Source organism: Oncorhynchus gorbuscha, linkage group LG09 (assembly GCF_021184085.1).
Source record: "Oncorhynchus gorbuscha isolate QuinsamMale2020 ecotype Even-year linkage group LG09, OgorEven_v1.0, whole genome shotgun sequence".
Lineage (NCBI taxonomy): Eukaryota > Metazoa > Chordata > Actinopteri > Salmoniformes > Salmonidae > Oncorhynchus > Oncorhynchus gorbuscha.
This window is the reverse complement of record NC_060181.1, coordinates 64,017,949-64,045,697: the sequence shown is the minus strand read 5'-3', so window position 1 is coordinate 64,045,697 and position 27,749 is coordinate 64,017,949. Positions and strand designations below refer to the sequence as shown.

Genomic DNA, 27,749 nt, shown 5'->3' with positions numbered 1-27,749 from the left:
ATATTTTGAGAGTGAGACGGAAAGAAAGACAGAGAGAAAGGGACAGAGAATCAGAGACAGGGACACAGCAAGAGACAGGAAAAGAGACATAGAAGATAGAGCCTGAGAGTGAGAAGAAAGAAAGAAGTCACCTGCCACATGTTAGTAGAGCCAAGGGCCCCCTGAGACACAGAGGGGCTTCTCTTAGTCTCTTCATTCCGCGCTCATATCTAACAGGGCCAGGGACAAGGGAGTCGGGACCTACAGTGCCGTTTTGTTCTGACAATCAATTATGAGGGACAACTAAACATAGGATAGCTAAACATGGAATGCTCTGAGCCCAGGGGCCAGAGTTCTGGAAACTGGTCAGGCAAGTTGAGTAAAAGAGACTGTTGGCGCTAGAGGTCGAACGATTAATCGGAATGGCCGATTTAATTAGGGCCGATCTTGCAACCTTACAGTTAACTAGTCCAACGGAATAACGACCTGCCTCTCTCTCGTTGCACTCCACAAGGAGACTGACTGCCTGTTATGCGAATGCAATAAGCCAAGGTAAGTTGCTAGCTAGCATTAAACGTATCTTTTACACCTGCATTGTTTGCTGTTTGGGGTTTTAGGCTGGGTTTCTGTACAGCACTTTGAGATATCAGCTGATGTACGAAGGGCTATATAAATAAATTTGATTTGATTTGATTTTATAAAAAACAATCAATCATAATCACTAGTTAACTACACATGATTGATGATATTACTAGATGTTATCTAGTGTGTCCTGCGTTGCATATAATCTGACTGAGCATACAAGCATACAAGTATCTAAGTATCTGACTGAGCGGTGGTAGGCAGAAGCAGGTGCGTAAACATTCATTCAAACAGCACTTTCGTGCGTTTTGCCAGCAGCTCTTCGTTGTGCGTCAAGCATTGCGCTGTTTATGACTTCAAGCCTATCAACTCCCGAGATGAGGTTGGTGTAACCGAAGTGAAATGGCTAGCTAGTTAGCAAACGCTAATAACGTTTCAAACTTCACTCGTTCTGAGCCTTGGGGTGGTTGTTTCCCTTGCTCTGCATGGGTAACGCTGCTTTGATGGTGGCTGTTGTCGTTGTGTTGCTGGTTCGAGCCCAGGGAGGCGCGAGGAGAGGGACGGAAGCTATACTGTTACACTGGCAATACTAAAGTGCCTATAAGAACATCCAATAGTCAAAGGTTAATGAAATACAAATTATATTGAGGGATATAGTCCTATAATTCCTATAATATCTACAACCTAAAACTTCTTACCTGGGAATATTGAAGACTCATGTTAAAAGGAACCACCAGCTTTCATATGTTCTCATGTTCTGAGCAAGGAACTTAAACGTTAGCTTTCTTACATGGCACATATTGCACTTTTACTTTCTTCTCCAACACTTTGTTTTTGCATTATTTACTTGAGGCTAAATTGATTTTATTGATGTATTATATTAAGTTAAAATAAGTGTTCATTCAGTATTGTTGTAATTGTCATTATTAAAAATCATTTTTTTAAACAATCGGTCGATTAATTGGTATCGGCTGCTTTGGTCCTCCAATAATCGGTATCGGCGTTGAAAAATCATAATCGGTCAATCCTCTAGTTAGCGCCAAGGAAGAAACAAGCCCGGGGATGAGTTGGAGTGCCACAATTGCTTGTGCTGAACAAGCTGGACTGGGCATACAGTACAGACACCATTTACTGTAGGCTACCTCTGTGGGGTCACAGTTTGTCCATGTGTTTACAGTCTGTTCACTAATGATCCTGACAATGGGACATCTTCGACACTTATTCCCAAACATTTCTTCACATTTTTTTTTGCCTCAACCAATGATGAGAATGACATCCTCACAGAGATCAGCACTGCTATGGGGAAGAAGATAGCATCTGACTTAGGGATGGGTGCGGTTAATCGAATATCCGGGTATATCCGAACAGACGTTCAGTATTCAAACACTTGTGAGAGTATTAATTTTATATATATATATATATTTTTAAACATTAACATCTTTGTCCAAATTAAATTATCCATGATACATCGTTAGACACAAAGATATACATGACATTTGACATGCTTAAATTAAAATGGGCAGAGCAGTCCAAAATGTAATTTCCTTGTTTTTTATATATATTTCCACACTATGAGGTTGGAATAATACTGTGAAAAAGTTATGATAATGTACATTTAGTGTAAGAGCTGTTTGAACATTTCTGCTTGTTTGGCTGGATGGCATTTTTGGACCACCTGGTGATTTCACTAGATAAATTCACTAGATAAGTTAATAGACCAATAACAAATAGTTTGCCCTCCTCTCTGCCAAAAACAGCTAGTTTGCAGATTACACATTTGAGACAGGCCTCTGTCTCAAACCACCCCTAGCAAAATTCTTGCATGAGAAATTGCATTTAGCTAAGAAGCTTTAAAAAAATATATATTACCATTTTAATTGAAAACAATTACAGTAAAGTACTTAATTGTTACCCAGAAATCATTTGATATTGAGATAAACATGGCTGCATTGGACCTTTTAATAAAACAACAAACTTGTATTTGAATGTAGTGTTTAGCTATGTAGCCTACGGTGCATTGAGCTACTGCTGCTTCAGACGTTATGTGGCTTTGATATTGTTTTCAGAATGTTTTCAGATGTATACAGTAAATGTAGCCTATAGTTCTGGGGACGGACAAAGTGATTTGTTTGATTTTTCAAGCAAATTTTCTCTCATGGGCTATAGGTTATGGGTTGCATTTTATATAAAAAGGCATTTTACTATCATACTGCATGTAGCCCTCCAGTCAGCCCTGACAACAGTATGCTATTTTCCCCACCTCAGCGATTAGCCTACAGGCGTACACCAACGGAAGGTCCACATGACCTGACACAGATCAATACAAAACACTCATCAAAAAATGTTGAAACAGAATCAGTTTTATGATGGCAAACATCAGACTTCTCTTTCACTGTTGCTGTTAGCCTAGGCTACTGTTATAGCGGTATAGCACCCTGTGGCATTTGTCTTTTTTGTGTGACTACCCCCCCCCAAAAAAATATATATATTATTCAATTCAAATGCCCATCTCTAACTGACTGTATGCATTCCAAAATAGCCCACATGAAGACATTTTGCTTACATTGAACACATCAAATTCATTACTCAGTCATGGCCCTAGTCAAAGAAGAGACCCATTTTCCTAATTCATATTCATAAAAGTGTAAACGATACAATAAAAACAGCATAATGCCTCTTTAAAAAACCAATGGTGCTGTGGTGTGTCTGACTGGATGGATGAAGAAAATTATTTTTGGGGGGAATTAATTTGCTAATTGCCCCTCGTGGGGATAAATCCAGGGGATTAGTTCCGGAGACACAAATCGCCATTATCAGGATTACAGGGAATCTGCCGGAATTACTGTCACATCCATGCCTGGTGGAGGAGGAGGAAGGCACAGCCGAAGATGCACATCATTCGTCGAAGCCCCAATACCATGATTACAGATCTGGGCCAGCACAAATCACAAAAGGGCCCTGTTCAAAAGTCAGTTTGTCTATTGACTACTGGGGGATAGTTGGATTGGGCAGGACCTTTGACAATGTTGTATGGACGGGGAGCCAACACATAAACATCATTCCATCTTGACAATCTCAAATAGGCTTGAATAGACTCACTCTAGACAACCCCTAGCCTAAACCTTCTTCCATCATAGGAGCTGCTGTATACTATACTCCTCAAAATATTTGGCCCTCATCACAAGCAGCAGGTTTACTAGGGGTTAATCCATTGGTCCGAACAGGAAGTCGACAGAATATCTAAATAATCTTTCAAAACCCTAATTGAAAACTACAGCAATGCAATTAGAATGCCCAAGTGCCGGTTCTAAACAACTGAAGAGTCATACTGTAGGCATTTTCCTCAGATTTGGTGGCACAACCAAGATGGCTTAAAAAAAACTTTGCCAGCTCATCAAGTCTGTGGCAGACTCCTCTGATTATCTTGTCCATTCCAGCGCAGGCTGGGCAACCCGGATTAAGTGGGAGGGGGATGTGATTTGAAATTATGCCAAAGGGGGGAGCAAAGATACTTTCTCTTGTGCTCCATCTCCACAGGGTGTAACAGGCACTCTACTCCTCCCATGGACGTGAAACAAGTGCAGTTATAAATATAGCTTGTATTTAGAGATCCACACATACAATCAACTACTGATATCAAAATAGATGACTCATCTTATTTTGACCTTTATTTTTACTAGGCAAGTCGGTTAAGAACAAATTCTTATTTACAATGATGACCTAGGAACAGTAGCTGAACTGCCCTGTTCAGGGGTAGAACAGCAGATTTTTACCATGTCAGCTCTGGGATTCGATTTCACAACCTTTCGGTTACTGGCCCAATGCTCTAAACACTAGGATATCAGCCGCCCCATCTTATGGCTTTGATAACCTCATCAACTATAACATTTGGCCTAGGCTATGTTGGTTGTTCCACAAAATCAGTGCCTTTTGAGTCCCCTAACAGAAATTGTGCAACATCAATATTGAATTTTAACAGCATTTTAAACAGTGTTTCCCCTATATGCATTTAGCAGCAGCGCACCGCTGCTTCTAAATCGGGGGTGCCACTGCAAAAAAAACATAATTACAAAAAATTAAGAAAATAATAATGGAGACATTTTTTGGGGGGGGTGTGGCAAAACGTTTTCTATTTAAACTTAAACACCTAAATCCAGATATGAAGCATGTAGAAAAAGGAACAGTCTATTTTTAAAGAAGATAATCTTTGAGAATTAACAATCACCAAAATAAAAACGGTATAGTCAGTATAGTTAGAATCAAAAATTCAAAAAATTGAATGTTATGGGGCCCCCACTGATTTTGTTATAATGTTTGAGTCACTCAGATCGCATTGGAACAATGCATAACCCATGGTAAAAATGTGTATCATTTCATTAAATTAGCATTAAAAAAGCAAATTGTCTCTCAGCCCCATGGTGTAGAATTGCAAAACATTTGCTTTGAAGGTGCAATTATTTTCTCAGCCCTATGACAAAAGGTGTGGATTTACAGGAAACTAGCTTTAAAAAGGTACATTATGCAGAAATTGCTCAGCCATTTCCTGGTTGCAATTTTTTCTCCTTCACATTTTCAAACAGTCCATTTATATTTTCCAATGGAGCTATACATTTGGGTGAGTTTTTTTCTCTCGCCCGAGTAGCCTCATTTCACTGCCAAAAATACAATTAAACCATCTAGTGTTCAGCGAAATAATAACAACACAATGTCAAATACAGGTAGCCTAGTCAAATAAATAACATCCAATCACATTAACCATTACTCTCTCGTGGGAATTCCCCTAACGGTCCGTATGCAGCCAAGCAGCCGAGCGTAGCTGCTGCTCATGTTGGTATCTGTACTGATGGCGCAAAAGCCATGACAGGGAGACATAGTGGAGTGGTAACGCGCGTGCAAGAAGTTGCTCCCATGCCACTTGGGTACACTGCAGCATCCACCGAGAGGCTCTTGCTGCCAAGGGAATGTCTGACAGCTGGAAAGACGTTTTGGACACTACAGTGAAAATGGTTAACTTTGTTAAAGCAAGGCCCCTGAACTCTCGGGTATTTTCTGCACTATGCAAATGATACGGGAAGCAACCATGTAACGCTTTTACAACATACAAGGCAAGTTCCTTATTTTCTGTATATCGTGTTGTCGTTGGCGCATACAGTATGCATGTATGTAAAATACTTTTTTGAAGGTTGTACTGATGATAATGAGCTACTGCTAAGCTATTTGCCAGCTGTGTATGTGTGGTGCCATGTTTGTTAACATTATACAATGCATTCTAGGTGTTACGTAAACATCTGTCAGACCAAATATGTTATAATGAGGTGAAGGTATGGTTCACTCATCTTTAGGGTAAACTTCCGGAAGTGAATGAAGGGAAGTGAATGATCGTAGACGACACACCCCCTTCAACATGCATACCATAAACAGATAAAACTCATCTTGTCTACTCTCATCTTTGGTTGATGCGAAGAAAAAAAAACATGGTGGCGCGCACAAACTACCCCATCGTCGGATTACTTTCGATTTCTAGAAAGTGTTTTACTCAATTATTTCGATCAATGGTGAGCTCACCCGTTATGTGATTAATTATAAATAGTAATTGCTATTAGCTAATTCATATTTTAGTTTCTGTCAGCCGAGAATTAAAATATGGCCACTTGTGTTACGTCAATCTTTCCTCAGTTATTGTTAGGACAAATGTAACATTTTCCGGTTTGGATGATTGTGTTTGGATGACAGCTACTTCTCTGAACATTGTATCCAAAAATAAACTGGTCACATTCTGGACATAACTATGTAAGGACTGTGTTTGTGCAAAATGTTTCTGTGAAAAAAACAGTGTGGCCAGCTCAAATGCTGATTGTTGCGTCAATCGAAACTGGACGTTCTAAATAATCACACCAGTTTGAGCATACGCAGCAGGAGCAGGGACCACTGTAGAATGATCACACCCGTTTGTTGGGTGAAAAGGTTAATAGGCACTATTTATAGTATTTTTTTAATTTAACGTCTTGAGATGGGAAAACATGTTTTTTTGTATTTTTATTAAGTTTAACGTGCTCTTTGACAGAATGTTAAAATTAGGTGAAATCTAAAGTTGTTTTTCTACAGATCTCAAAAGGGACCGAAATGGTGGAACGACCCAAACAAGTAGGCTACATGGAAGTCTGTGTAGTACTTGTGCATTCTTTCTTCACCCTAGTAAAGTTTCAATTAATATCATGGCATTTGCATGAATAGCACTCACCTCATTTCTGAACATTTAGGCCTAATTGTTACTCCTGGGAACAAACAAGGGGCCAAATAGTTTATCAAAGTAAACTGTAACAAAACAGGACTGTTTTCAGGTGAAAATTGGATTGTTTCCCCCTGATTTCTTTTAGAGTCCACAACATCACATTTGTTTGCAGTTGGTGATAAGCAGCAAACTGGTGCTGAGACCAATGAGGGTGCCGGAGCTGGACAGACATTCCAGCCAGGATTAAGGGATCTGACTTCATCACTGTGTTTAGCTGTTTTACAGTATGAATGAATGGGCCTGCAGTCTGCAGTCTTTGTGTCTGATGAACAACATGGGGTTTAGAACGGGCCATTTGTTTTCAGAGAGGGGGGGATCTTTTCCGTCTATTCGAGTTTGACAATTTCTTTGTCTTTCTGTGTATATTCTGTGGCTCCGCATTTCCAGGATATGCAGTTGTGTGTGTGTCTCTTTGTCTCTGTGTGTGTATTATTGTGCTTAGTTTTGGAGGCCTTTCAAAACAGCACCCTGTTGTTATTAAAGGGGTCCCAGACTTTACACACACAGGGCGGGATGCCAAAGTCTGACAGCTGATTATGGGGGGTTTGGGGTAAGTACCCCTTTGACACTTTCATACCTGTTGGTGGGCTAATTACTAGCATAATGATTGACTGTAATTGCTACTCCAGTGCAGTCCATAGAGTTAAGTACCCTAAAGTTAAGTTTGAGTCACATCAAACTCCCTCTTGTGAAATGAGCCTGGAATGCCAAACCATAAAGCACTTCTCCATAGAAACACAGGAAAGTTTTCTCCAACTGTTGTGTTACATTTGGTCCCAGTGTGTGCCATGGGTGGCTGCAGGTTGAGTCTGATGAGTGCTTTAAATTCCATGCTCCTTTGGGCCTTATTCTAAGTACAGATGAGAACAGAATGTTCTCTCTGACAGGAGGAACAACAGGAGCATGGAGGAGCAAACCATGGGGAAACAAGGCATTTGTATGATTTCCAAATCATTTGCCCTTTTAAAGTGAACAATTTTGACTTCACCGTTACAACTGTTGAATGTAAATAATTCATTCAAGCACAGTGCTATGGCCTGCAACACCATCTTGGTTTCTGTAATCCACCTCAGTGAGCACTGCAAGATAATAAAAAAGTCAGACAATCCAATTTGAGGTCAAAGTATTTATCCGGTTATGGAACCTGTGTTAAAAGAAAGGTCAACAAACCAGTTGTAGAAAAGTCATCCATGCACCTTTTTCATTTGTGAAATCCGCAGTCGATTGCATCGAGCGAGTGCTGTCCCACAGAGCACACTGTAAGAGTTCTGATAATGATCTGAAGAAACAACAAACAAACCGGTCCCGTACCGCTGTCTGCTATTTGTTATGGCAACTCTTTAGCATGCTACGAGTGGGATGGTGGTTCGTTTTGTTGACTGAGAGGCCAGGTCTTTTGTCGGACAAGCGTCCCTTTTGGAGATCACTACCTGATATACGGTGGGTATTTTTTTGAGTTTTAAAACTCTTGAGAAAAGGGAGAGAGCAAACAAACCCCAGGAAGCGATCTAACCGCAAGATGGGGGTTCTATGGTGGTATATGTGATACGGAGGCAGACAAACTTCCATCAGAGAGCCATTAATGAATCATGTTGAGGCAGGTCACATAGAGAGATTATATTTGGATAGCGAGCACATGGGGGTGGAAAGACCTTTCTGTAATTATGGTGAGGTACAGTGCAGTACACAGAGTTACACCTGACAGTAAAGGGTAGAAAGATGCAGGAGATCAACCTAATATCACCCTACAGAGGGGGACACTAAGGGGAGACGGACAAATATGGTATGTGTAAGGTTGCAAAATTCCGGTAACTTTCCAGAAATCCTGGTTGGAGAATTCCAGTTTTCCTGTTTATGCCATCCCAATTCCGGGAATTATCCAGCCAGGATTTCTGTCAAACCTGGGAACTTGGGGAAAGTTACCAGACTTTTTCAACCCTAGGTATGTCGCTGGTTTCATGCCCAGAATCTTTGTGAAGACCATTTTCTACTGTAGCTTAAGGAGGCCTTAGCTTGTTTCTACTGCAGCTAGTCTCTAACGTAGCTTGTCTCTACTGTAGCTTGTTTCTGGCTGGTGAACTTTGTTTGATCATTAGCTTGGAGGCAACAATAAATGGAATGGGGTGCTGCTCCATTCCCCTGCTCAGGATTCAAGGTTAGGCCGTCACAATGAGGGGCGTTGCTGCCTAATGTGACCAGAGAACCTTTGGTAATGAGCAGTACACATTCTAACTCCGCTCTTTTGAGGGGCCCCTCTTGTAAGAGCCACTAAGGGTAGACTAATGCGATAATTGTAGTCGAAGAGAGGAACTGCTTAAAATTCAAGATAGAGGAGAGGGCAGGATTTTGGGGCTTTTGTTGTACAATACAGAATCAAATTTACATATGAAACAGTGGAGGCCTATGAGTGAAATGGACCTTTTCTGCATAGAAAAACACGCTGGTCACAGCACTTCAGAATATAACAACTAGTTCAATTTCTATGCCCGTTGCTTGGTTGTTAGCCCAATGGTGCATAGAGTTTGGTTGGGTAAGCCTAAATTTGTTGAAAAGTCTGCTCGGTCTAGGTCTACTTCAGGAGAACAAAGGGGATAACAACTTATCTATGACAAAACATAGCCAACCCCTTAAATGCCAATTGAGTTTTTACCAAATATTAACAACAACCTATTTGTTGTACAACTGACAGATAAGAACATATGTTGAGCCCCAAAGGGAAACAACACACCCTAATCCTCTATAGACTACAATGTACATATCACCCTAATCGATATATAGTGCACTACTTTTGACCAGGTCAAAAGGTCACATTTGGAGTAGGGATACGGTTCCATATGGGACGCAGACTGGCTCCCCATCCAGAGCCAGCTGTGTGTGACTGGGCCCCATTGGCCTTAGTCTGACATGCCTATGGGCAAAGCAGGTAATGCCCATAAACATGGCCTTTCTGGCAAACCTTTGAACACGCATTATGACTTAACACACCATAGTCTAGTTGGTGTATTTCATGATGTGTGTGTGTGAGTGTGTGAGACGTAGGCCTATAGATATAAGCCTGTATAGAGAAAGAGAGAGAAAGTGAGAAAGTATGTGTGCGTGCACTCCCTTACTACTTTTTAACAAAACATTTAATTCTGGACTTAATTCTGAGAAACTGGCAAATTAAGACATAATTCAACAGACAAGAGAGTTTCTTTGAAAGTGTGACAACAACCCAGCAGACATTCTCTTCCTTCCCTCCAATCAAATGTACAACTAGTTTAAAAGATACAGGGGCAGTGTAATTAACCGTTCTCCAGGCACTCATCCAGCTATGGTATCCTTTGCACAAGCAATCTGCCCATGCCACAACCTTTGCATGGGGCCTTTCCTATCAACATGCCACCAAAATTCCAAAACCGCTAGCATTATACTTAAGGGATGTGATCAGTAGGACACAGTGTTGTGAAGTGTTCAGACAGGAATAGGCCTATATTATGTAGAACATATGTCAGCTGCTCTATTCGTGATATTTCTATCTGCAACCTGCAGAACGTTGCGACCCAGGCAATCGAGCAATGAAACTTACCACTTCCTCAAAATAACATCAACATAGCTCCGCCATGACGGTGTGCCAGGTGCGGATCAAGTAGCATTGAGGTGAGGTGTTTGTGTAACTGACATTTACCCTCTGTTGAGGTCAAAGTCCTGCTTGGGGGAAACCCATTCAGGTAAAGCGAGTAGATTGCTTTAGTTCAATCTCATCTGTTATGTGGCCTAGCTAGGCCCTGTTTACTATGCACTGACTGCACTCTGCCTAATACTAAGGAAATTAAGCTTTGTCTCAGGAGATGAAATGAAGCTTTGACTCAGGAGATGACTTGAGTCTTTGCCCCCCACCTCTCCTTGCTCTGTGCAAATGAGTTTTTTTGGAGTGCAGAGTGTTAAGGACATATGTCTCTCAGGGCAGATGCCAGCAGCATTTGCCTTGTTTCAAACAAAACCGCCACACACACACACACATACACACACACACGGAGTGCCAACAAGGAATATCTAAAAACATATTTTTGTCAAACTAACTGCTTTCTTTTGGATGTAACGGAAAAAGAAGTATCTGTGTTGTTGTTCAGTTAAAGAAAACAAAAGTGAAATCTACTGTACAACATATCATTATATAGGCCTTTGCATAACGATAGGCAAATAACATGCCATACAGTATCTATGCATGAACGTATAGGTAACTGCCAAAATCAATTAAACACCAACAGAAAGTGTCTTAACAGGGCGATCGGCCACCACGAGCCACCAGAATAACTTCAATGCGCCTGGCATAGATTCTACAAGTGTCTGGAACTCTATTGGAGGGATGCGACACCTTTCTTTCATGGGAAATTCAATCATTTGGTGTTTTGTTGATGGTGGTGGAAGACACTGTTTCAGGTGCCGCTCCAGAATCTCCCATAAGTGTTCAATTTAGTTGAGATCTGGTGACTGAAACACACCCTTTAAACCCCCTATGATCCTTTGAGAGTCACTGAGATCCCTCTTTCAAAGTCACTGAGATCTCTTCTAGCCATGGTTGACAAAATAATGGGCAACTGGGCACATGTTTATACATGAACCTAAGCATGATTGGATGTTAATTGCTTAATATACTCAGGAACCACACCTGTGTGGAAGCAGCTGCTCTTAATATACTTTATATCCCTCATTTAGTCAAGCATTTCCTTTATTTTACCTGTACCTATCTACATAAGAAAATATCCAGGCAATACAACTGTGATTTCAGAGCCCAGGTCAGAATCACTTCATAAGCAAACCTATACTGAAACATCAACAACCAAAATACGGTAAAATATAGCCTCATTTTGTTCTTACATCACAGAAATACTCAAATAATCTAGTGGAGGGGATTCTCACATTAACAATCTTCCTGAATAAAAAGACTGGTCTCATAGACTAGACGTAACATAGCAAATGTAAATCCGGGACACTCAAATTTTCCCCTTCTGATGACCAGGTGGCGAATCGCATCTCTGCATGTCTGGCAGACATATCAGTGTGGATGACGGATCACCACCTCAAGCTGAACTTCGGCAAGACGGAGCTGCTCTTCCTCCCGGGGAAGGACTGCCCGTTCCATGATCTCGCCATCACGGTTGACAACTCCATTGTGTCCTCCTCCCAGAGCGCTAAGAACCTTGGCGTGATCCTGGACAACAAACTGTCGTTCTCAACTAACATCAAGGCGGTGGCCCGTTCCTGTAGGTTCATGCTCTACAACATCCGCAGAGTACGACCCTGCCTCACACAGGAAGCGGCGCAGGTCCTAATCCAGGCACTTGTCATCTCCCGTCTGGATTACTGCAACTCGCTGTTGGCTGGGCTCCCTGCCTGTGCCATTAAACCCCTACAACTCATCCAGAACGCCGCAGCCCGTCTAGTGTTCAACCTTCCCAAGTTCTCTCACGTCACCCCGCTCCTCCGCTCTCTCCACTGGCTTCCAGTTGAAGCTCGCATCCGCTACAAGACCATGGTGCTTGCCTACGGAGCTGTGAGGGGAACGGCACCTCAGTACCTCCAGGCTCTGATCAGGCCCTACACCCAAATAAGGGCACTGCGTTCATCCACCTCTGGCCTGCTCGCCTCCCTACCACTGAGGAAGTACAGTTCCCGCTCAGCTCAGTCAAAACTGTTCGCTGCTCTGGCTCCCCAATGGTGGAACAAACTCCCTCACGACGCCAGGACAGCGGAGTCAATCACCACCTTCCGGAGACACCTGAAACCCCACCTCTTTAAGGAATACCTAGGATAGGATAAAGTAATCCTTCTCACCCCCCCCCCTTAAAATATTTAGATGCACTATTGTAAAGTGGTTGTTCCACTGGATGTCATAAGGTGAATGCACCAATTTGTAAGTCGCTCTGGATAAGAGCGTCTGCTAAATGACTTAAATGTAAATGTAAATGTAAATTAGTATGATGTGTTACGTTTGGTATGGTTACACGAGACCGGTTACTTAACCCTTTGACATGTAGGAACACACAGGTGTGATCATTCTACAGTGGTCCCTGCAGCGTGCGCTCAAAGCGATGTGATTAGAACACTTATTTAGAAAGTCCAGTTACGATTGATGCAACAGTCAGCGTTTGAACAGGACACTGTTTTTTCAGACATTTTTTTGCACAAACAGTATTTACAACGTTATATCCTCAATGCGAGCAGTTTATTTTTGGATGCAATGGTCAGACATTCACAGAAGAAACAACAGCATAACACAATTCTCATCCAAACCCAGAAAATGTGGGCTACATTAGTCATAGCGCCAACTGAAGTAAGAGTGACCTAACACAAGCGGTCATATTTAGCTAACTTTCGGCTGACAGAAACCATAATATGAGTTAGCTAATAGCAATTACTATTTACAATTAATCACATCACAGGTCACTTCACCAGTGACCTAAATAATTTAGTAAAACACTTTATAAAAATCGATGGGTAGTGCGCGCCGCCATGTTTGTTTTTTCACGTCAACCAATGAGGTCAACCAATAACATGAGGTTTGCAGTAGAGGTCGACCGATTAATCGGAATGGCCAATTAATTAGGGCCTATTTCAAGTTTTCATAACAATCGGAACTCTGTATTTTTGGGGCGCCGATTTGCAGTTTTTTAATTTTTATATAATATACCTTGGGTTAACGGTGGGTTAACTGCCTTGTTCAGGGGCAGAACGACAGATTTTCACCTTGTCAGCTCGAGAGACCCAATCTTGCAACTTTACAGTTAACTAGTCCAACGCAATTAACGACCTGCCTCTCTCTCGTTGCACTCCACAAGGAGACTGACTGCCTGTTACGCAAATGCAGTAAGCCAAGGTAAGTTGCTAGCTAGCATTAAACTTATCTTAGAAAAAACAATCAATCATAATCACCAGTTAACTACACATGGTTGATGATATTACTAGATATTATCTAGCGTGTCCTGCGTTGCATATAATCTGACTGAGCATACAAGCATACAAGTATCTAAGTATCTGACTGAGCGGTGGTAGGCAGAAGCAGGCGAGTAAACAGTCATTCAAACAGCACTTTCGTGCGTTTTGCCAGCAGCTCTTCGTTGTGCGTCAAGCATTGCGCTGTTTATAGCTTCAAGCCTATCAACTCCCGAGATGAGGCTGGTGTAACCCGAAGTGAAATGGCTCGCTAGTTAGCACCCGCTAATAGCGCTTCAAACGTCACTCGCTCTGAGCCTTCTAGTAGTTGTTCCCCTTGCTCTGCATGGGTAACGCTGCTTTGATGGTGGCTGTTGTCGTTGTGTTGCTGGTTCGAGCCCAGGGAGGAGCGAGGAGAGGGACGGAAGCTATACTGTTACACTGGCAATACTAAAGTGCCTATAAGAACATCCAATAGTCAAAGGTTAATGAAATACAAATGGTATAGAGGGAAATAGTCCTATAATTCCTATAATAACTACAACCTAAAACTTCTTACCTGGGAATATTGAAGACTCATGTTAAAAGGAACCACCAGCTTTCATATGTCCTGAGCAAGGAACTGAAATGTTAGCTTTCTTACATAGCACATATTGCACTTTTACTTTCTTCTCCAACACTTTGTTTTTGCATTATTTAAACCAAATTGAACATGTTTCATTATTTACTTGAGGCTAAATTGATTTTATTGATGTATTATATTAAGTTAAAATAAGTGTTCATTCAGTATTGTTGTAATTGTCATTATTACAAATAAATAAATCAAAATCAGCCGATTTAATCGGTATTGGCCTTTTTGGTCCTCCAATAATCGGTATCGGTGTTGAAAAATCATAGTCGGTCGACCTCTAGTTTGCAGTATGCATGTTGATGGGGGGAGTGTCGTCTACCATCATTCACTTCCACCATTCACTTCCGGAAATTTACTCGAAAGAGAAGCAAACCATCACTTCACCTCATTTTGTTATAACATCTTTGGTCGCAAAGATTACGTGACAACCAGAATGAATTGTATGATGTCAACAAAAATGGTGCCACACATAGCTTGCAATTAGCTTAGCATTAGCTCATCATAATCAGTACAAACTTCATAAAAGTATTTTACACACATCATGTGTCCAATTACAATCTATTCAAGAATCGGAATGCATGAAGTTCACATACACCTGAGCCAAATACATTTAAACTCAGATTTTCACAATTCCTGACAGTTAATCAGAGTAAATATTCCCTTTTCTTAGGTCAGTTAGGATCACCACTTTATTTTAAGAATGTGAAATGTCAAAATAATAGTAGAGAGAATTATTTCTTAAAGCTTTTATTTCTTTCATCACATTCCCAGTGGGTCAGAAGTTTACATACACTCAATTAGTATTTGGTAGTATTGCCTTTAAATTGTTTAACTTTGGTCAAATGTTTCGGGTAGCCTTCCACAAGCTTCCCACAATAAATTGGGTGAATTTTGGCCCATTCCTCCTGACAGAGCTGGTGTAAATGAGTCAGGTTTGTAGGCCTCCTTGCTCGCACACGCTTTTTCAGTTCTGCCCACAAATTTTCTATAGGATTGTGGTCAGGGCTTTGTGATGGCCACTCCAATACCTTGACTTTGTTGTCCTTAAGCCATTTTGCCACAACTTTGGAAGCAGGCTGGGGTCATTGTACATTTGGAAGACCCATTTGCGACCAAGCTGTAACTCCCTGACTGATGTCTTGAGATGTTGCGTCAATATAGCCACATAATTTTCCTCCCTACATGATGCCATCTATTTTGTGAAGTGTACCAGCCCCTCCTGCAGCAAAGCACCCCCACAACAAGATGTTGCCACCCCCGTGCTTTACGGTTGGAATGGTGTACTTCGGCTTGCAAGCCTCCCCCAATTTCCTCCGAACAAAACGATGGTCATTATGGCCAAACAGTTCTATTTTTTGTTTCATCAGACCAGAGGACATTTCTCCAAAAAGTATGATCTTTGTCCCCATGTGCAGTTGCAAACCATAGTCTGGCTTGTTTTAATGGCGGTTTTGGAGCAGTGGCTTCTCCTTGCTGAGTGTTGGTGTTTATACTTGCACACTATTGTTTGTACAGATGAATGTGGTACCTTCAGGCATTTGGAAATTGCTCCCATGGATGAACCAGACTTGTGGAGGTCTACAATTGTTTTCTGAGGTCTTGGCTGATTTCTTTTGATTTTCCCATGATGTCAAGCAAAGAGGCACTGAGTTTGAAGATAGGCCTTGAAATACAGGTACACCCCCAATTGACTCAAATAATGTAAATGAGCCAAGACATAATTTCCTAGAATTTTCCAAGCTGTTTAAAAGCAGTCAACTTATGTAAACTTCAGACCCACAGGAATTGTGATACAGTGAAAAATAAGTCAAATAATCTGTCTGTAAAAAATTGTTGAAAAAATTACTTGTGTTATACACAAAGTAGATATCCTAACTGACTTGCCAAAACTATAGTTTGTTAACAACAAATTTGTGGATTGGTTGAAACACTTGTTTTCATGACTCCAACCTAAGTGTATGTAAACTTCCGACTTCAACTGTACATACGGTATGCTACAGTAGAAACGACAACACGATATACAGAAACTAAAATGATAACGTAATAAGGCACTTACTTTGAAAGGAACGCACAGATGTTCGAAGTTGTTATTAGTAGTGAAGGCAATGCCAGCACCAGCCGGAAAATGTGACAGGGAGGAAAAAGTTTATCCAACTCAGTAAAGCCTCATATGTAAATTGTCCGCAACAGTGAAATGGTCTACTTCTATATTAATTAAAGAGGAGACGGAATACACCTATATTCAAACTGTTGTTAGAAAATAAAACTGGTTAGAAAATCATTTGAAATTAAAAGTTGAAACCTAGCCTGTAATTAGCAGGCAGTGTGCCTTGGTATGAGGGCAGCTTGGGTTAACTGTCCTGCTGTGTAACAATCATATTTTGGAACTGAGTGCATTATGACATTATAATAACAAAAAATTTAAAAAACTCCCACTGGGGCGACCATTAGAGATATTTGGAACTTACGCATGAAAAGTAATGCAAAAATTAAAGTAGGCTGTTTGGTCGGGGTGGATGGGTGGGCCTATAATGCGAACTTCTAGCAACCCAAAGGTTGCATGTTTGAATCTCATCACAGGCAACTTTAGCATTTTAGCAACTACTTAACATGATAGCTAACCCAAACCCATTAACCTAACTCCTAGCCTTGCTAACGTTAGCCACCCAGCTAATGTTAGCATTAGCCACCTAGCTAACGTTAGCCACAACAAATTGGATTGTCATATGCCATATTTGTAACATATATTTTACAAATTCCAATTCGTAACATATTGTATGAATTCCAATTTGTAACATATCATATGAATTGTAATTCGTAACATATATTAAATGGATGATGGACATCACCGAATCAATACATATCATACGAAATGTAACATATCATACTAATTGTTACGTCCCGGATTTACCTTTAATATGTTACGTCTAACCCCGAGTCCAGGTTGTCATAAAATATGTAGCAATTTTGACATAGCATGCAAAGCACACATTGCATTAATCATTGCACCATATGCATTATATATACAGCTAGATGCTCACAATCTGATGCAAACGTTGCCTCCTTCCTCCACGTAAACTCCCTTTCCATTTGATCTCACTATAGTGGCTAGAAATGGCTATGGTTGTATAGAATGTTAACATAGGGCTAAAAATAATCTAATAGTGGACATTGTGTACAGTCAGTTCCATTCAGAAAAACTGTCCTGTGTCAAGAGCTATATTGTACATTCGATCGCGTTCCCGCGTCATATGACCCGCAGCACTGAGAACACCAAACAGGGACAGTAGCCTAGGCTCTGTCATGCACGAAGTAGGATAAACTATAACATTATCATAGACCTACAATGTGATATCGATGCGTGTGAAGATATGTTGATTGCATGCCTGAAAACGTAATCAATTGTCGATATTTTAAAACAGTTTCCTATCTAATACCCACCTGAGGAAAATGAGATGAGAAAGACTCCGAATGCCAGTTTCGTTGCTGCTCCCATTTTCAAATCAAATGTCAAATCCTTTATTTCGATTAAATCCCGGTGTCACAAATCCTAGGGATTAGCGTCCAACCTATCAGAGTACCTTTTTACAGCAAATGCATCGGATGATTGCCTGATTGAAAGAGCTGCAATGCCAGCAACATGGAGTAGGGTCACAGAAACGTTTGCATTAAAATATCCACATCAGAGTCCTTGGTGTTTATTGTATTCTTGTGGGATGTGACATGGCTTGCATCATATGGAGAAAAAAATAACTTGTCTTGAATGGATCTAAATACAGCAGAAAGTTACTGCAAAAAAATACCAAATTACACCGACGAATAGCTTGTCTGGCTACTGGTTAGTGCACTTGCTGCATGGTGTATCCATTCCGCACACAATAATGCAACATTTTCGCATTTTAGAACCAATGTATTGCCTAGAGTAGCTCCTAGCAAAAATAATCACAAACTGTTACTTTGTTGCAACTGTCCGACTAGATAGCTAACTAGCGATAACCTTTCAGCTGGACTGCTATGGTTTGCATAAGTTTTTGATTGCCAAAATTGCTTACTGGTTACCTCACTAGTTATAGCTCCAATGCAATGGGTAGAGTTTGTGTAATTACACCTTAATGACCAAGATACATGCTTGTAAAATTGTTCCAGGAAGCGTGCTCCATGCTAACAACATTCCTCTTTTCCCAAATCACGTGCGATCAATCCAAAGGAAAGTTAACGCTGGAGAAAACATTAGCCAGAGATTCTACCAAAGGCTGTGTGGATTCCAAGCGTTCTGTTTGTCCACAACATGAAAATAACGCAACAAGGCGTGTGGCATTCACGAAAAGGAGAACAAACTAAATAATCTAAATAAATCCGTTAGAAGTAACTAGTCTCTTTCGTCGAGGTTTCTTGGTTTAATGTTGAGGTTTTCCTTGACCGACTCCAGTCGATATAATTCTCATTCCTTCTTCCTGAGCGGACTGTAGTCAAGATGGCTGCTTGCACAGATTGTTTTTGTTTTTTTCCATACTCATCTGTCACTAAGCGGCTAAAAGTCTTGACTGACATCAATAATGGCCAATAGGGAGCGAAAAAATAGCACTATGCGCCACAGCTTTACAGCTCTACCAATCCTAGGCATTCTCTTTCTGTGACCATGACTGACAGACAATAAACACGCCCAGTGTATCGCGAGTAGAGGTATCGATGAAGGGATGGCTGAAGATACCCTGATCAATACAATGACTGTATTTCTGTGACAAGGCCGTAGGAGCTATAGTTTTGGTAATTGTTTCCCACAAGAACTCCACCCCTTTTGATCACAAATAATGCGATGGGGCGCGTGTGTTTTTGCCGTGGGGGTTCATAGCTATCCTAGTCTTTACATTTCAAATATTTTTGATAGATGTCAGGTTTTGGTCAGCAAAAAGTGTTGTGCTGTTAATAAGACCACTTATGTGCACTTGAATTATTATGAAGATAATTTGGTGGTCACAGCTGGACAAAATGAACAAGCAAAAACAAAGGTAAGTTAGGACTATTGTTTACACCTCCTACAAGTGATATTTAATGTAATTCCCTAAACAATTACCACAATGTTGTATATTTACTCATTCCCCTTTATCAATGATAGGCCAAATTTAGTTAATGTGGTACTCCGTCTTCCATTTTGGAGGCCTAGGCCAATTCAGAAAGGTATTTTTTCGCAAACAATGAGTGAGTTATGTCATTATTATTACAGAATCTACTTATCACATTAGGAATTTTATATTTCATAAGACCTAGATGATATTTTCCAGAAGCATACCACCCTGCAAACCATTGCTGGCTTGCTTCTGAAGCTAAGCAGGGTTGTTTCTGGTCAGTTCCTGGATGGGAGACCAGATGCTGCTGGAAGTGGTGTTGGAGGGCCAGTAGGAGGCACTCTTTCCTCTGGTCTAAAAAAATATCCTAATGCTCCAGGGCAGTGATCAGGGACACTGCCCTGCCCTGCGTAAACAGGTGTCCTGACTTTCTGAGGTCATTAAAGATCCCATGGCACTTATTGTAAGAGTAGGGGTGTTAACCCCAGTGTCTTGGCTAAAATTCCCAATCTGGCTCTCAAACCACCACGGTCACCTAATAATCCCAGTTTACAATTGGCTCATTCATCCCCTGTAACTATTCCCCAGGTCGTTGTTGCAAATGAGAATGTGTTCTCAGTCAACTTACCTGGTAAAATAACAGATAAATGAAAAATATAGTTGAAGTTGAGATAAAAAAAACTTTCTCACAGGTGGTGATGTTATGCAATGGCGCTGGAGAGAATGACTGCTGCTTTCCAGTCTCCTAACCTATTGTGTTTGTTTTTTCACATTATTTGTAACTTATGTTGTACATTATGTTTCTGCCACTGTCTCTTATGACCGAAAATAGCTTCTAGAAATCAGGACAGAAATCAGGACAGCAGGAGAAAGAGACAGAGATATCAAGGATGAAGATCGGGGTGCCTTGTGAGGATCCGGCGGCGAGTGGGTAATTCGCCTTTACCATAAGTCCTATTTGCCAACGTAAAATCATTGGATAACAAAATAGACAAACTACAAGCACGTATATCCTACCAACGGACATTAAAAATGGTAATATCTTATGTTTCACCGAATAACATACAGCTGGTGGGTTAAACACTGTGTCGGCCGGATAGAACAGTAGTCTCTGGTAAGACGAGGGGTGACGGTCTATGTATATTTGAAAACAACAGCTTGTGCTCGATATCTAAGGATGTCTCGAGGTTTTGCTCGCCTGCGGTAGAGTATCTCATGATAAGCTGGAGACTACACTATTTATCAAGAGAGTTTTCATCTATATTCTTCGTAGCTGTCTATTTACCACCACAAACCGATGCTGGCACTAAGACCGCACTCAATGAACTGTATGCGGCCATGAGCAAACAGGAAAAATGCTCATCCAGAGGCGGTGCTCCTAGTGGCCGGGTACTTTAATGCAGGGAAATTTAAATCATTTTCACCTAATTTCTACCAGCATGTTAAATGTGCAACCAGAGGGAAAAAACTCTACACCACCTTTACTCCACACACAGAGACGCGTACAAAGCTCTCCCTCGCCCTCCATTTGGCAAATCTGACCGTAATTCTATCCTGATTCCTGCTTACAAGCAAAAATTTAAGCAGGAAGCACCAGTGAATCAGTCTATAAAAAAGTGGTCAGATGAAGCAGATGCTAAACTACAGGACTGTTTTGATATCACATTGAGGATTACACCACATCAGTCCCTGGTTTCATAAGTGCATCAATGATGTCGTCCCCACAGTGACTGTGCGTACATACCCCAACCAGAAGCCATGGATTACATGCAACATTTGAACTCAGCTAAACGGTAGAGCTGCCGCTTTCAAGGAGCGTGACTCTAACCCGGAAGCTTCTAATAAATCCCGCTATGCCCTCTGACAAACCATCAAAAAGGCAAAGTGTCAATACAGGACTAAGATTGAATCGTACTACACCAGCTCCGACACTCGTTGGATGTGTCAGGGCTTGCAAACTATTACAGACTACAAAGGGAAGCACAGCCGCCAGCTGCCCAGTGCAACAAGCTACCAGACGAGCTAAATTATTTCTATGCTCGCCTCGAGCCAAGTAACACTGAAACATGCATGAGAGCATCAGCTGTTCCTGATGACTGTATGATCACGCTCTCTGCAGCAGATGTGAATAAGACCTTTAAACAGGTCAACATTCACAAGGCCGCAGGGCTAGACGGACTACCAGGACGTGTACTCCGAGCTGCGATGACCAACTGGCAAGTGTCTTCACTGACATTTCCAACCTCTCCCTGTCTGAGTCTGTAATACCAATATGTTTCATGCAGACCACCATAGTCCCTGTGCCCAGGTACACTAAGGTAACATGCCTAAATGACTACCGACCCATAGCACTCATGTCTGTAGCCATGAAGTGCTTTGAATGGCTTGTGATTGCCCACATCAACACCATTATCCCAGAAACCCTAGACCCACTCTAATTTGCATACTGCCCCAACAGATCCACAGTTGATGCAATCTCTATTGCACTCCACACTGCCATTTCCCACCTGGACAAAAGGAACACCTATGTGAGAATGCTATTCATTGACTACAGCGCAGAGTTCAACACCATACTGCCTTCAAAGCTCATCACTAAGCTAAGGGCCCTGGGACTAAACACCTCCCTCTGGAACTGGATCCTGGGCTTCCTGACGGGCCTCCCCCAGGTGGTAAGGGTAGGTAACAACACATCCGCCGCGCTGATCTTCAACCCCTCAGGGGTGCGTGCTCAGTCCCCTCTTGTACTCGCTGTTCACTCATGAATGCATGGCCAGGCACGACTCCAACACCTTCATTAAGTTTGCTGATGACACAACAGTAGTAGGCCTGATCACCGACAACGATAAAACAGCCTATAGGGAGGTGGTCAGAGACCTGGCCGTGTGGTGCTAGGACGACTACCTCCCTCTAAACGTTATCAAGACAAAGGAGATGATTGTGAACTGCAGGAAAAGGAGGACCTAGCACGCCCCCATTCTCAATGAGTGGACCAGATTGAGAGCTTCAAGCTCCTTGGTGTCCACATCACCAACAACGTGTCATGGTCCAAGCACACCAAGACTGCCGTGAAGAGGGCACAAAAAAAACTATTCCCCATCAGGAGACTGCAAAGATTTTGCATGGTCCTCATAGCCTCAAAAAGTCCTACAGCTGCACCATCGAGAGTATGGTAGCATCCCTGCCTGGTATGGCAACTGCTCGGCCTCCGACCGCAAGGCACTACAGAGGGTAGTGCGTACGGCCCAGTACACCACTGGGGCTAAGGTTTCTGCCATTCAGGACCTCTATCCCAGGTGATGTCAGAAGAAGGCCTTAGAAATTGTCAGACTCCAGCCACCCTAGTCATAGATTGTTCTGTCTGCTACCAGACGGCAAGCGGTACCAGAGTGCCAAGTCTAGGTCCAAAATGCTTCTCAACAGCTTCTATCCCCAAGCCATAAGACTCATGAACAGCAAATCAAATGACTCCCCAGACGTTTTGGTTTGCACCCCCCCATCTATTCATAGTCACTTTAACTCTATCTACATGTACATATTACCTCAATTACCTCGACTAACTGGTGCCACCTCACATTGACTCTGTACCAGTACCGCCTGTATATAGTCTCCCTACTGTTATTTTACTGCTGCTCTTTAATTATTTGTTACTTTTCTTATTTTTATTTATCTATTTTTACTTAACATGTATTTTTCTTAACTACTGCATTGTTGGCTAAGGGCTTGTAAGTAAGCATTTCATTGTAAGTATTGTTGTATTCGGCGCATGCGACAAATTTTATTTGATTTATTATAGCCTATTCATTAGGACAACCAGCCCAATTAGAGCACATGGATGTAACATGTGAGCTAATTAATGCATTATGAAACCAAGATACTGTAGCCAATAACCTGTGCTACTGAGGTCCTACTGAGGTGCTTTTCCATTTGAAGTGTGAAATTGAAAGTCCAACGTCAGGAAAGGATTCCTACAAGGTTTGTTTCTATGTTATATTGAATTATGTAAAACAGGTTAATGAATGCGTTGTGATGATGAATTACATTTGGATGTCAGTTATTAACAATTTGATATAATATAATATATAAGTGTATAATTGTCCTTCCTCCCTGCCCTGACCCTGAACTGTTCACCAGATGTGCTACCTTGTCTTGCTGCTTCTCTAGATTCAATTGTTCTGCCTGTGGCGATGGAACCCTGACCTGTTCACTGGACGTGCTACCTTGTCCTGGACCTGCTGTTTTCGACTCTCTCTCTCTTTCTCTCTCAACCTCTCTCTCTCTCGTCCTCTCTCTTGACCTCTGAATGGTTGGCCATGCTTCTACATCTGCATTGCTTGCTGTTTGTGGTTTTATGCTGGGTTTCTGTATAAGCACTTTTGTATTTGTATTTATTAAGGATCCCCCCACTGCTATTCTTCCTGGGGTCCAGCAACATATACAGTTGAAAATAGTACATTACATTATATTTCATAATACTTTTCACAACATATTAACTTCTTACGGCTGAAATCCCGCTAACGGGATTGATATGACAACAGCCAGTGAAAGTGCAGGGCCCCAAATTCAAACAACAGAAATCTCATAATTAAAATTCCTCAAACATACAAGTATTTTACACCATTTTAAAGATAAACTTGTTGTTAATCCCACCACAGTGTCCGATTTCAAAATGTTACGTTTTGTAACGCTTTGCTTCCAACACATCCAGTGATTTTGCAGAGAGCCACATCAATTTACAGAAACATAAATAAACATTGATAAAAGATACAAGTGTTATGATTGGAATTATAGATATACTTCTCCTTAATACAACCACTGTGTCAGATTTCAAAAAAACTTTACGGAAAAAGCACACCATGCAATAATCTGAGTACAGCGCTCAGACACAAAAACAAGCCATACAGATACCCGCCATGTTGTGGAGTCAACAGAAGTCAGAAATAGCATTATAAATATTCACTTAACTTTGATGATCTTAATCAGAATGCACTCCCAGGAATCCCAGTTCCACAATAAATGTTTGTTTTGATAAAATCCATAATTTATGTCCAAATATCTCCTTTTTATTTGCGCGTTTAGTTCACAAATCCAAATTCATGAGGCGCGAGCACTAGGTCCAGATGAAAAATCAAAAAGTTCTGTTACAGTTCGTAGAAACATGTCAAACGATGTATAGAATCAATCTTTAGGATGTTTTTAACATAAATCTTCAATAATGTTTCAACAGAGAATTCCTTTGTCTTTAGAAATGCAATGGAACGCAACTACCTCTCACGGGAGCATGCATGATCAGCTCATGGCCTTCTGCCAGACCTCTAGTTGAAACAACTCTCATTCTCTTCCCCTTCACAGTAGAAGCCTGAAACAAGGTTCGAAAGACAGTTGACATCTAGTGGAAGCCTGAGGAAGTGCAATCGGACCAAATTTACACTGTATCTTGGATAGGCAAAGAGTTGAAAAACTACAAACCTCAGATTTCCCACTTCCTGGTTGGATTTGTTCTCAGGCTGTTGCCTGCCATAAGAGTTCTGTTATACTCACAGACATAATTCAAACAGTTTTAGAAACGCCAGAGTGTTTTCTATCCAAATCCACTAATAATATGCATATCTTAGCTTCTTTGCCTGAGTAGCAGGCAGTTTACTCTGGGCACCTTATTCATCCAAGCTACTCAATACTGCCCCCCAGCCACAAGAAGTTTTAAGTGTGTGCCCTCGGGCACACACGCACACATGGATTTTGTATTGTAGATACAGTACCAGTCAAAAGTTTGGACACACCTACTTATTCAAGGGTTTTTCTTTATTTCTACATTGTAGAGTAATGGTGAAGACATCAAAACTATGAAATAACACATATGGAATCATGTAGTTCCCAAAAAAGTGTTAAACAAATCAAAATATATTTTATATTTGAGATTCTTCAAAGTAGCCACCCTTTGCCTTGATGACAGCTTTGCACACTCTTGGCATTCTTTCAACCAGCTTCATGAGGAAGGCTTTTACAACAGTCTTGAAGGAGTTCCCACATATGCTGAGCACTTGTTGGCTGCTGTTCCTTCACTCTGCAGTACAACTCATCCCAACCCATCTCAGTTGGGTTGAGAAGCAACCCAATCTTCACTATTATTATACAATGTAGAAAATAGTAAAAATGAAGAAAAATGACTAGGTGTGTTGTGACTTTTGACTGGTACTGTATCTCCAATGCAAAATCTATGTGTACGTGTGTGTGTGTTATCATGTGTCTGTGCCTGTGTGTGTGTCTCTTCACAGTCTCAACTGTTCAATAAGGTATGTTTTTAAAATCTGATTCTACTGCTTGCATCAGTTACCTGATGTGGAATAGAGTTCCATGTAGTCATGGCTCTATGTAGCACTGTGCACCTCCCATAGTCTGCTCTGGACTTTGGGTTTATGAAGTGACCTCTGGTGGCATGTCTTTTGTGTCCGAGCTGTGTGCTAGTAGTTTAAACAGACAGCTTGGTGCATTCAGCATCTCAATACATCTCAAAAATAAAAAAGTATTGATGAAGCCAATCTCTACTCTACTTTGAGCCATGACAGATTGAAATGGATATTATTAATGTTAGCTCTCCGTGTACATTTAAGTGCCTGCCATGCTGCCCTGTTCTGAGCCAATCGTAATTTTTCTAAGACCCTCTTTGTGGTAGCTGACCCCACGACTGGACGGTTGTCCAGGTGCGACAAAACTAGGGCCTTTAGGACCTGCCTTGTTGATAGTGTTTTAAGAAGGCAGAGAAACACTTTATTATGGACAGACTTCTCCCTATTTTTTGTATTTATTTAACGAGACAAGTCAGTTAAGAACAAATCTTAGCTACTGTTCCATCAACATGTTTTGACCATGACAGTTTACAATCCAGGGTTACTCCAAGCAGTTTAGTCAACTCAACTGGCTCAATTTCCACATTATTCATTACAATATTTAGTTGAGGTTTAGGGTTTAGCGAATGATTTGTGCCAAATACAATGCTTTTAGTTTTTGAAATATTTAGGACTAACTTATTTCTTGCCACCCATTCTGAAACTGACTGCAGCTCTTCATTAAGTGTTGCAGTAAATTCACACGCTGTAATAGCTGACATGTATAGTGTTGAGTCATCCGCATACATAGACACACTGGATTTACTCGAAGCCAGTGGCATGTCATTAGTAAAGATTGAAAACAAGTCAGGGGCTTAGACAGCTGCCCTGAGGAATTCTTGATTCTACTTGATGTAAAAAATAGCTTTATTAATACATGTTATTTTATTTGAGCTATGGCCTATGCTATGCTGCACATGAGTGTCGGTGTAAACATAACTTTTCCATGAGCTGCCTCTTGAATTAGGTAACCTGTTCCTGAATGAGGTCCCTGCAATGTCACATTTTCATCACTATTGACATCACTTATTTCTGCAAACACACAGGCCAGGTCACTAAGTTGACCCAAAGAAAAGTCCTGGCGCTTGTGACCTAAGCTTCAGTAAGCATGTGGAGATATTAAGGACACTAACAGAGGATAGAAAGCCAGAATTTGCCCACATCTAAACATGGGAAAGGAGGCCTATTTAAAATACAGGTATTGCAATGGTCTTTATCAGGTCTGATCTACAGTGGGCCTAATACCTGATAAAGACTATTATGGTTAAAACTATGTTGTACTTTCTCAATTAAGCTTGTGCTTGGCAGCAGCAAACCAAACAGTGAGTGGACATTCTCTTGAACAATATTAACATGCTGGAAACTCATCCTGAACTCAAAGGACTACTGACCAACACTAACTCTTAAGGCAGGCCTCCCCCCACCGACTTATGAGTCTATTAGTCTATCCGCTAAACCACTCCAACACCACTAAAACATGGGAATTATTTGGTTTAAGGGGGTCTATGCATCACAGGAATACCAAAGGTGCCAGGCATTTCCCCCCAGGGTGAGCTCATTAGCTTTTAATCAAAGTTCTAAAAGTGCAAGAGATTATTCCAATGTATTTCAAAGAGTTTGTGTGATTTGTCAGGCATATGTCAGGAGACAGGCGATGCATCTGTTAGTGTCGTCCCTGTCAGGCTGCTAACGTCCTTGAGCGAGTGTACACATAGCTCTCTCCTGTAAAGATAATTACTCTACCATTTCCCATGATTTGGTTCTGCCAGGCAGCCTAGCCCCTATTGTACAAAGTTTAATTCACTCAAAATGACCACTGTGCCTTGACAATCTGCAAAATCTTATTTGAATACTTTAAAAAGGCAATTTCCATTTTTTAAATTACACTTTTGGGTTCATGT

General features: G+C 41.2%; 1 protein-coding gene across 1 annotated transcript in view; it reads right to left on the bottom strand.

The window, feature by feature from the left end:
• The window catches only part of acvr2aa (activin A receptor type 2Aa), a 48,210-nt gene extending 29,334 nt beyond the window's left edge, over positions 1–18,876 (bottom strand). The window contains 1 exon segment of the mRNA XM_046363099.1: positions 17,841–18,876. Within this exon segment, the coding sequence (XP_046219055.1) occupies positions 17,841–17,895 (55 nt within the window). The 5' untranslated portion in view covers positions 17,896–18,876.
• Between the last annotated feature and the right edge of the window lie 8,873 nt (positions 18,877–27,749).